Raw genomic sequence first — 12,640 nt, 5'->3', positions numbered from 1 at the left:
GGTGTCATATATACTGCTGGCTGGGTGATATAGATACTGCTGGCTGGGTGTCATACATACTGCTGGCTGGGTGTCATACATGCTGCTGGGTGGGTGTCATACTGCTAGCTGGGTTTCATGCATACTGCTTGCTGGGTGTCGTACATACTGCTGCCTGGGTGTCATCGATACTGCTGCCAGGGTGTCATACATACTGCTGGCTGGGTGTCATACATACTGCTGGATGGTTGTCATACATACTGCTGGCTCAGTGTCATGCATACTGCTGGCTGGGTGTCATACATACTGCTGGCTTGGTTTCATATATATTGCTGGCTGGGTGTCATACATATTGCTGGCTGGGTGTCATACATACTGCTGGCTGGGTGTCATACATACTGCTGGCTGGGTGTTATACATACTGCTGGATGGTTATCATACATACTGCTCGCTGAGTGTCATACATACTGTTGGCTCAGTGTCATACTTAGTGCTGGCTGGGTGTCATACACCCTGCTGGCTGGGTGTCATACATACTGCTGGCTGGGTGTCATACACACTGCTGGCTGGGTGTCAAACATACTGCTCGCTGGGTGTCATACATACTTTTGAGTGAGTGTCATACATACTGCTGGCTGGGTGTCATACATACTGTTGGCTGGGTGCCATACATGCTGCTGGGTGAGTGTCATCCATACCGTTGGCTGAGCGTTTTACATACTGTTGGCTGGTTGTCTTACATACTGCTGGCTGGTTGTCATACATACTGCTGGCTGAGTGTCATACATACTGCTGGCTGAGTGCCATACATACTGTTGGCTGGGTGTCATACATACTGCTGGCTGAGTGTCATACGTACTGCTGGCTTGCTGTCATACATACTGCTGGCTGAGTGTCATACATACTGTTGGCTGGTTGTCATACATACTGCTGGCTGGGTGTCATAGATACTGCTGGCTGGTTGTCGTACATACTGCTGGCTGAGTGTTATACATACTGCTGGCTAAGTGTCATACATACTGCTGGCTGTTTGTCATACATACTGCTGGCTGGGTGTCATACATACTGTTTGCTGGTTGTCATACATACTGCTGGATTGGTGTCATACATACTGTTGGCTGAGTGTCATATATACTGCTGGCTGGGTGTCATACATACGGCTACCTGGGTGTCATACATACTTCTGGCTGGGTGTCATACATTCTTCTGGCAGGGTGTCATACATACTGCTGGCTGGGTGTCATGCATACTGCTGGCTGAGTGTCATACATACTGTTGGCTGAGTGTAATACATACTGCTGCCTTGGTGTCATACAAACGGCTGGCTGGGTGTCATACAAACGGTTAGCTGGGTGTCATACATACTGATGGCTGAGTGTCATACATACTGCTGGCTATGTGTCATACTGCTGGCTGAGTGTCATACATATTACTGGCTGGATGTCATGTATACTGCTGGCTGGGTGTCATACTACTGGCTGGGTGTCATACATACTGCTGGCTGGGTGTCATACATACTGCTGGCTGCATGTTACATATACTGCTGGCTGCATGTTACATATACTGCTGGCTGCGTGTTATATATACTGCTGGCTGGGTGTCATATATACTGCTGGCTTCGTGTTATATATACTGCTGGCTGCGTGTTATATATACTGCTGGCTGCGTGTTATATATACTGCTGGCTGGGTGTCATACATACTGCTGGCTGCGTGTTATATATACTGCTGGCTGGGTGTCATACGTTCTTCTGGCTGCGTGGTATATATACTGCTGGCTGCGTATTATATATACTGCTGGCTGCGTGTCATACATACTGCTGGCTGCGTGTTATACATACTGCTGGCTGGGTGTCATACATACTGCTGGCTGGGTGCCATACATACTGCTGGCTGCGTGTTATACATACTTCTGGCTGTTTGTCATTTATACTGCTGGCTGGGTGCCATACATACTGCTGACTGGGTGTCATGCATACTGCTGGCTGGGTGCCATACATACTGCTGGCTGGGTGTCATACATACTGCTGGCTGGGTGTCATACATACTGCTGGTTGGGTGTCATACATACTGCTGACTGGGTGTCATACATACTGCTGGCTGGCTGTCATACATACTGCTGGCTGGGAGACATACATACTGCTGGCTTGGTGTAATACCTACTGCTGGCTGGGTGACATACTGCTGGCTGGGTGGCATACTGCTGGATTGGTGTCATACATATTGCTGGCTGGGTGTCATAAATACTGCTGGCTGGGTGTCATACAAACTGCTGATTGGGTTTCATACATATCGCTGGCTGGGTGTCATACATACTGCTGGCTGGGTGATATACATACTGCTGGCTGGGTGTCATACATACTTCTTCCTGGGTTTCATACATATTGCTGGCTGGGTGTCATACTGCTAGCTAGGTTTCATGCATACTGCTTGCTGGGTGTCATGCATACTGCTGCCTTGGTGTCATACATACTGCTGCCTGGGTTTCATACATACTGCTGGCTGGGTGTCATACATACTGCTGGATGGTTGTCATACATACTGCTGGCTCAGTGTCATACATACTGCTGGCTGGGTGTCATACATACTGCTGGCTGGGTTTCATATATATTACTGGCTGGGTGTCATACATATTGCTGGCTGGGTGTCATACATACTGCTGGCTGGGTGTCATACATACTGCTGGCTGGGTGTCATACATACTGCTGGATGGTTGTCATACATACTGCTGGCTGAGTGTAATACATACTGTTGGCTGAGTGTCATACTGCTAGCTGGGTGTCACACATACTGCTGGCTGGGTTTCATACATGCTGCTGGCTGGGTGTCATACACACTGCTGGCTGGGTGTCATACATACTGCTCACTGTGTGTCATACATACTTTTGGCTGAGTGTCATACATACTGCTGGCTGGATGTTATACATACTGCTGGCTGGGTGCCATACATGCTGCTGGCTGAGTGTCATACATACTGTTGGCTGAGCGTTATACATACTGTTGGCTGGTTATCATACATACTGCTGGCTGGTTGTCATACATACTGCTGGCTGAGTGTCATACGTACTGCTGCTTTGCTGTCATACATACTGCTGGGTGAGTGTCATAGATACTGTTGGCTGGTTGTCATACATATTGCTGGCAGGGTGTCATAGATACTGCTTGCTGGGTGTCATACATACTGCTGGCTGAGTGTCATACGTACTGCTGGCTTGCTGTCATACATACTGCTGGCTGAGTGTCATAGATACTGTTGGCTGGTTGTCAAACATATTGCTGGCTGGGTGTCATAGATACTGCTTGCTGAGTGTGTACATACTGCTGGCTGTTTGTCATACGTACTGCCGGCTGGGTGTTATACATGCTGCTTGCTGGTTGTCATACATACTGCTGGCTTAGTTTCATACATGCTGTTGGCTGAGTCTCATATATACTGCTGGCTGGGTGTCATACATACGGCTATCTGGGTGTCATACATACTGCTGGCTGGGTGTCATACGTTCTTCTTGCTGGGTTTCATACATACTGCTGGCTGGGTGTCATGCGTACTGCTGGCTGAGTGTCATACATACTGTTGGCTGAGTGTCATATATACTGCTGCCTGGGTGTCATACATACGGCTCGCTGGGTGTCATACAAACTGCTGGCTGGGTGTCATACATACTGATGGATGAGTGTCATACATACTGCTGGCTGGGTGTCATACATACTGCTGGCTGGGTGTCATACGTACTACTGGCTGGGTGTCATGCATACTGCTGGCTGGGTGTCATACATACTGCTGGCTGGGTGTCATACTGCTCATTGGGTGTCATACTACTCGCTGGGTGTCATACATACTGTTGGCTGAGTGTCATGTATACTGCTGCCTGGGTGTCATACATACTGCTGGCTTGGTGTGATACATTCTGCTGGCTGGGTGTCATACTGCTGGCTGGGTGTCGTACATGTTACTGGCTGAGTGTCATACATACTGTTGGCTGAGTGTAATATATACTCTTGTCTGGGTGTCATACATACTGCTGGCTTGGTGTCATACATACTGCTGGCTGGGTGTCATACATACTGCTGGCTGGTTGTCATACGTACTGCTGGCTGAGTGTCATACATGCTGCTGGTTGAGTGTCATACCTACTGCTGGCTGGTTGTCATTCATATTGCTGGCTGGGTGTCATACATGCTGCTGGCTTGTTGTCATACATACTGCTGGCTGAGTGTCATACATACTGTTTTCTGAGTGTCATATATACTGTTGCCTGGGTGTCATACATACGGCTCGCTGGGTGTCATACATACTGCTGGCTGTGTGTCATACATACATACTGCTGGCTGGGTGTCATACATACTGCTGGGTGGGTGTCATACATACTGCTGGCTGGGTGTCACACATACTGCTTTCTGGTTGTCGTACATACTGCTTGCTTGGTGTCATACATACATACTGCCGGCTGGGTGTCATACATAGTGCTGGATGTGTGTCATACATACTGCTGGCTGGGTGTCATACATACTGCCGAATTCATTCTGACGAGGACACTAGAGCACTCCAGGAAGATTTGAATAGACTGATACACTGTTCGGAGAAGTTGCATATGCAGTTTAATATAGAGAAATGCAAAGTTCTGAATGTTGGACAGGACAATAACCATGCCTCATATAAACTAAATAATATAGATCTTAATATTGCGGATTGCGAAAAAGATTTAGGATTTCTGGTTAGCAGTAATCTGAAACCAAGACAACAGTACGTAAGTATTCACAGTAAAGCTAACAGAATCGTTGGCTTCATATCAAGAAGCATAAACAGTAGGAGTCGTCAGGTTGTTCTTCAACTCTGTATATCCTTGGTTAGGCTTCATTTAGATTATGCTGCACAGTTTTGGTCACCGTATTACAGAATGGATATAAATGCTCTGGAAAACGTATAAAGAAGGATGTCAAAGTTGAACCCATGTATCAGAAATCTTCTCTATGATGATAGACTGAATGCCCTGAATCTGCACCCTCTAGTAAGGCGTAGAATTAGGGGGGATATGATTGAGGTGTATAAATGGAAGACAGGAATAAATAAAAGGGATGTAAATAACGTGCTGAAAATATCTAGCCTAGACAGGACTCGCAGCAATGGTTTTAAGTTGGAAAATTTCAGATTCAGGAAGGATATAGGAAAGCACTGGTTTAGTAATGGAGTTGTGGATGAGTGGAACAAACTCCCGAGTACAGTTATAGAGGCTAAACCGTTGTGTAGTTTTAAAAATAGGTTAGATAAATACGTGAGTGGGTGTGAGTTGGACCTGATTAGCTTGTGTTACTAGGTCAGCTGCCGTGTTCCTTCCTTAAGTGAATGTGACCTGACCTGACTAGGTTGGGGCATTGGCTTAAGCTGGTAGGAGACTTGGACCTGCCTCGGATGGGCCAGTAGGCCTGCTGCAGTGTTCCTTCTTTCTTATGTTCGTATGTTCTTCTTATGTTCTTATACTGCTGGCTGGCTGTCATACATACTGCTGGCTGGCTGTCATACATACTGCTGGCTGGGTGTCATACATGCTGCTGGATGGGTGTCATACATACTGCTGGCTGGGTGTCATACATACTGCTGGCTGGGTGTCATATATACTGCTGGCTGGGTGTCATATATACTGCAGGCTGGGTGCCATATATACTGCTGGCTGGGTGTCATACTGCTGGCTGGGTGTCATACATACTGCTGGCTGGGTGTCATACATACTGCTGGCTGGATGTTATACAAAGTGCTGGCTGGGTGTCGTACATACTGCTGGCTGAGTGTCATATACTTCTGGCTGGGTGTCATACATACTGCTGGCTGGGTGCCATATATACTGCATGCCTGGTTGTCATACATACTGCTGGCTGGGTGTCATACAAAGTGCTGGCTGGGTGTCATACATACTGCTGGCTGGGTGTCATACATACTTCTGGCTGCGTGTCATACATACTTCTGGCTGGGTGTCATACATACTGCTGGCTGGGTGTCATACATACTGCTGGCTGGCTGTCATGCATACTGCTGGCTGGGTGTCATACATGCTGTTGGCTGGGTGTCATACATACTGCTGGCTGGGTGTCATACATACTGCTGGCTGGGTGTCATATATACTGCTGGCTGGGTGTCATATATACTGCTTGCTGGGTGCCATATATACTGCTGGCTGGATGTTATACAAAGTGCTGGCTGGGTGTCATACATACTGCTGGCTGGATGTTATACAAAGTGCTGGCTGGGTGTCATACATACTGCTGGCTGGGTGTCATATATACTGCTGGCTGGGTGTCATACATACTGCTGGCTGCGTGTCATACATACTTCTGGCTGGGTGTCATACTGCTGGCTGGGTGCCATATATACTGCTGGCTGGGTGTCATACAAAGTGCTGGCTGGGTGTCATACGTACCGCTGGCTGGGTGTTATACAAAGTTCTAGCTGGGTGTCATATATACTGCTGGCTGGGTGTCATACATACTGCTGGCTGCGTGTCATGCATACGTCTGGCTGGGTGTCATACATACTGCTGGCTGGGTGCCATATATACTGCTGGCTGGGTGTCATACATACTGCTGGCTGGGTGTCATACATACTGCTGGCTGGGTGTCATACATACTGCTGGCTGGGTGTCATACATACTGCTGGCTGGGTGTCATACATACTGTTGGCTGGGTGTCATACATACTGTTGGCTGGGTGTCATACATACTGTTGGCTGGGTGTCATACATATTGCTGGCTGGGTGTCATACATACTGGTGTTCATGACTGGTGTTCAGCTTCCTGTCATCAGACTGCTGTTCATGACTGGATGTAAGCTGCAGGAAGCACCACACTGTATGAATAATGGCAGTATGAAGAACGTGTTTACATAACATCCGAACATACGGGATTTAAGACTCTCCGTCTCATTTGAAAATCGTATGATTATATTTTCCTGTCGTAAGATGAGAGTAAGTAAGCAAGTAAGTAAGTAAGTAAGTAAGTAAGTAAGTAAGTAAGTTCATTCCGGTGTACACAATTACATAGAATATCATACATAGCAGCTTATGTGCACAGAATCTAGGATAACCCAGAAAAGTCAGACGAAGTGACTTATTTCCACTGGGGTCCTTAATATTTCCACTGGGGTCCTTGATGTTTTCACTGGGTCCTTGATATTTCCACTGGGGTCATTGATATTTTCACATGGGCCCTTGATATGTCCACTGGGGTTCTTGATATTTCCATTGCGGTTCTTAATATTTCCACTGGGGTCCTTGATATTTCCACTGGGGTCCTTGATATTTCTTCTGTGGTCCTTGATATTTCCACTGGGGTCCTTGATATTTCCACTGGGTCCTTGATATTTCCACTGGGGTCCTATATATTTCCACTGGGTCCTTGATATTTCCATTGGGGTCCTTAATATTTCCACTGGGGTCCTTGATATTTCTACTGGGTCCTTGATATTTGCACTGGGGTCCTTGATATTTCCATTGGAGTCCTTGATATTTCCATTGGTGGTCTGTAGTTCTTTAATATATCTCTGTTTATATCTACCATACTTCTCAGATAAAATAAACTAACCTGCTCTGAAAGCCTCCTGGATATAATTAGAAAGTCGATGTTCCTGTCTGAGAAAGTTGCGAGTTTATTTAACCGATTAAGAGGCAGTCAAGTGGGTCACTGCTCTCCTCTGCTGCCATTATACAATTATGGCCTCTCGTCCCAGGTTCTGTGATTACTGAAGTGGAGTTTCTACCCGGTAATGTATGAGTAGATGGAGACACCTCCGGGGGTTAGATGACCCATATGTGTTAGAAGATGAAGACACACGTGTGGGTCGTCTACCCCCGGTGGTGAGAAAGCGTCGCACCTGTGGCAGTCTTGATGACTTGCACCAGGGAAAAATGGGATTCTTATTTTTTATGTTGTCACTGAACACGGTCTCGGCCAGTTATCCACACAATCTTGGCCGGTTATTAACACAGTTTTGTGAGTTATCCACACAATTTCCACTGCACAACCTGGCAGGGAACGTTCACCTCGAGGTATGACCTTTATGGGTTTAGCGATTTCCCCTAACTATAATATTGTGCCGTTCCAGACTGCAGTATGGTACCAGATCTACTCAGCCAGCTCTTCCCGGCTGCGCTTGATAAACACTGTTAATCACCTAGGAATACAACTCTTGAGTGCATTCCGCATTTCACCTATGGGGAGCCTTTCTGAAGTCTATTGACCTTCCATTGGATCTCCGCCGGGAGGAGTCCGACCTATTTGAAGTTTAGTGTACTACAGCTTAGGCTGTGGTCTTTGCGGAAGGAGAAACAGAGGGGTCTTTATCCTTCACAGGATGGGTATGGGGTGCATAATAAACATATTAAACTAACTAACTCTTTATCCTTGTTGTGGAAGGCTGCCTGTGATGGTTGGCGTTCGTATGCGGTGTCCCTCTACTGGACTATGGCCTCGATGTGTCCGTGGTCGGAGATGTTGGCTTCTCTCCCTACCCTCCGTGGATGGTGTCTGGAGTTCATCTTTGTAGCCAATGGATAGGAATCTCTAAACGCTGAGCCTCGGTGATGACCTTGGCTGATTTCCTGGAGCATGATCCAGTTCATATTTAAAGGATCAAGGTGTTTATGCTGGATCAAAGAGCGAGGGTGGTGTTAACTTTGCTGTGACTCCTGGTGAGGACTCCTACTGTGCACTGCTTCAAGAGCGCCATCTGTCTTCACTACGGTGTTCCATGCAATCCTCGCTACTCTTATCCTGATACCTGGCTTAGTTGGTTCTCGGTTCACTCTGTACTCAAATTCTTAGTGCACTCTTATCTACCATGGTCTGGTGTTCTTCTGGCCACACTGTGCTCCAAAAGATCTAGGACTGGTTCACTCTTCTTCATGTGTGGCACAAACATGAGATGTTCTGTTGGTGCCCTGGCCACAGTGGTGCCCTGGCCATGATGGTGCCCTGGTCATGTTAGTGCCCTGGCCATGATGGTGCCCTGGCTATGTTGGTGCCCTGGCCATGCTGGTGCCCTGACTATGTTGGTGCCCTGGCCATGCTGGTGCCCTGGCCATATTGGTGTCCTGGCCATGTTGGTGCCCTGGCCATGCTGGTGCCCTGGCCATGTTGGTGTCTTGGCCATGTTGGTGCCCTGGCCATATTGATGCCCTGGGAATTGAACGGCCAGATACAGAGGAAAAGTCTGCTTTAGTAAGCCTGACTAATTTACTAGACCATATCCACAGATATGTTCTTGTGAAGTGGTGGGTCCAGTGGGCCCTACAAACTGGCAACATGTTGTTCAAGGTCTGGCAGGACACGAATGTTTGATCCTCCTTCAGCAGGAATCCTCACTTTGAGTCTACTCTCTGTCAACAAAGAATCAGGCAACACATCTCACCCATAGCCACCGATTTACCTTTTTTGCATATCTCGTGATAAACCGTAGACTGTGTTTCACATCTGAAGTCTGGCTTAAGCTTTCATACCGTCGTCATGGGTTTCATAATTGCTGGGGTGCCTGCAGGGACCTCAGGGTGCCTGCAGGGACCTCGGGGTGCCTGCAGGGACCTCCGGGTGCCTGCAGGGACCTCGGGGAGCCTGCAGGGACCTCGGGGTGCCTGCAGGGACCTCGGGGTGCCTGCAGGGACCTCGGGGTGCCTGCAGGGACCTCAGGGAGCCTGCAGGGACCTCGGGGTGCCTGCAGGGACCTCAGGGAGCCTGCAGGGACCTCGGGGTGCCTGCAGGGACCTCGGGGAACCTTCTAATGCTCTTTTTAAACTTGGTCTGATTATATGATGATCACTTTGTGTATATTAACAACTGCTCTTGTTTATTTTTATTGTATAAAGTGATTAACATAGTGCTCTGACAACAACAACAACAACAACAACAACAACAACAACTACTACTACTACTACTACTACTACTACTACTACTACTACTACTACTACTACTACTACTACTACTACTACTACTACTACTACTACTACTACTACTACTACCGGTGGCCTGGTGGCTAAAGCTCCCGCTTCACACACGGAGGGCCCGGGTTCGATTCCCGGCGGGTGGAAACATTTCGACACGTTTCCTTACACTATTGTCCTGTTCACCTAGCAGCAAATAGGTACCTGGGTGTTAGTCGACTGGTGTGGGTCGCATCCTGGGGGACAAGATTAAGAACCCCAATGGAAATAAGTTAGTCCTCGATGACGCACTGACTTTCTTGGGTTATCCTGGGTGGCTAACCCTCCGGGGTTAAAAATCCGAACGAAATCTTATCTTATCTTATCTCTACTACTACTACTACTACCACCACCACCACCACTACTACTACTACTACTACCACTACTACTACTACTACTACTACTGCATATGAAAATGTCTTACTTACCGACAAGTTGATAAGTAAGGCACATGTGTAACAGTCAGGTATCTTTATTCCGAAACGTGTCGCCTACACAGCAGACTTCTTCAGTCGAGTACAGAGGAGGCAACAGAAGCAGTAGAGATGTAAAGACGATGTAATCATTCCATCACCCTCGAAGACGTGGTTTGAGGGTGTCAGTCCCTCAGCCTGGCTGAGGGACTGACACCCTCAAACTACGTCTTTAACTGTCTTCAGTATCAAGTGGAAAGTTATTTAAATAATTCTCGTGATATTTTATAGAACGTTTTTATATTGATATAATGTTTCCAGTAAGTGTACACTTGTACCAGGTATACAGCTAGTACTGATATAATGTTTCCAGTAAGTGTACACTTGTACCAGGTATACAGCTAATACTGATATAATGTTTCCAGTAAGTGTACACTTGTACCAGGTATACAGCTAATACTGATATAATGTTTCCAGTAAGTGTACACTTGTACCAGGTATACAGCTAGTACTGATATAATGTTTCCAGTAAGTGTACACTTGTACCAGGTATACAGCTAGTACTGATATAATGTTTCCAGTAAGTGTACACTTGTACCAGGTATACAGCTAGTACTGATATAATGTTTCCAGTAAGCGCACACTTACAGGTGTATACATATACACCTGTAAGTGCATATGTATACAGCTAGTATACATATACACTTACAGGTGAATATTTCTCACTGGGAGTTTACAAAATTCCCTATTAAAGTAATATTTTAGACCTGTGGTGAGCAGGTGCCAAGCAGTCTTAAATGGTCCTCGTGTAATGGATAGGTTTTAAACCCTATTAATTAACCAACCAATCATTCAGTAGTGATATTATTTTATAATCAAAACTAAGCGCTAAACGCACAAGGGTCATGTAGCACTGTCAGCAGTGGTAGAATATATTTAACGTAGATACGTTGCTCTTCGTCAGGTTTCCAACGCAGTTCAGGACTTCGGGAACGGCATGTCGACGTCCATAGCTAATAAGTTCAGCAACGGCCTTCAGAGTGTGCCTACTGCCGTGGGTGCTGGCGTGGCTGCCATCATACCACTGAATGACCAGACTAACCCACAGAAGCCACTCTTCCCATCCCCGCCTGCCATAAGTGTACCAGCATTGCCTACCATACCCAAGCCAGCACTGCCGTCTCTGGGTTCTCTCTTCACTAAAGCCACTGGCTTGAACGTGGGAGGTACTGGTACAGCAAGCGTTTCCGTCGCCAGACCAGGACAGACACCCACCAAGTCTACTATAGTTGTCAGCGCTAATAAACCTTAGGTAAGACCAGAGAACACAGTCAGACTCCATTATGGGTCACAAACACCTGTCTCACTCACAGAAAACGCTGACGTAGTCATCGAAGTTTTTGATAAGCGAATTATTATTAAGCAAAAATACTTTACCAACGTAACTTTACTAAATATTGTGTAATATAAAATATCTTAATTTATCTTGTCTTAAGAATTTGCTTCCTATTTCTCGACGTTTTTCTTCGGTAAAGTGAGAGGGAGGTTCAGGGCAAATATATAATGATCAATGTTTATTTTCATAATGTCTTTTAATGATATTTGTATCTGGTTTAAAAATGCAGCAGATTTACATATAGGAGAGTGTAGTACAGATTCTTGGTGTTGCACTGTGTACACAGTGGTACACTTGACACCAGCAACACATGATACAACACTTGACACCAGCAACACAAGTTATGATACAACGTCTCCACCTCTGCCAGTATGCCAGGATCATAACACACACACACACACACACACACACACACACACACACACACACACACACACACACACACACACACACACGCACACACACACAACGACAACATGAAAATGACATAGCAGAGAAAGCCAAATCTGACCCGAAACTGTTATACAGCCACATCAGGAGGAAAACAACAGTCAAGGACCAGGTAATCAGGCTAAGGAAGGAAGGAGGAGAGACAACAAGAAATGACCGTGAAGTATGTGAGGAACTCAACAAGAGATTCAAAGTGTTCACAGAGGAGACAGAAGGGGCTCCAGAAAGACGGAGAGGTGGGGCACACCACCATGTGCTGGACACAGTACACACAACCGAGGAAGAAGTGAAGAGGCTTCTGAGTGAGCTAGATACCTCAAAGGCAATGGGGCCAGATAACATCTCCCCATGGGTATTGAGAGAGGGAGCAGAGGCGCTATGTGTGCCCCTAACAACAATATTCAATACATCTATCGAAACAGGGAGATTACCTGAGGCATGG

The 12,640-nt window shown here is 46.5% G+C and overlaps 1 protein-coding gene across 1 annotated transcript in view; it reads left to right on the top strand.

The window, feature by feature from the left end:
* The window catches only part of LOC128688702 (uncharacterized), an 83,569-nt gene that overhangs the window by 46,332 nt on the left and 24,597 nt on the right, over window positions 1-12,640 (top strand). The window contains exon 5 of the mRNA XM_053776683.2: window positions 11,317-11,664. Within this exon, the coding sequence (XP_053632658.1) occupies window positions 11,317-11,664 (348 nt within the window). The remainder of the gene's footprint in view (window positions 1-11,316; window positions 11,665-12,640) is intronic.

Source organism: Cherax quadricarinatus, chromosome 13 (genome assembly GCF_038502225.1).
Source record: "Cherax quadricarinatus isolate ZL_2023a chromosome 13, ASM3850222v1, whole genome shotgun sequence".
Classification (NCBI taxonomy): Eukaryota; Metazoa; Arthropoda; class Malacostraca; order Decapoda; family Parastacidae; genus Cherax; species Cherax quadricarinatus.
This window is presented reverse-complemented; position numbering and strand designations above follow the sequence as displayed.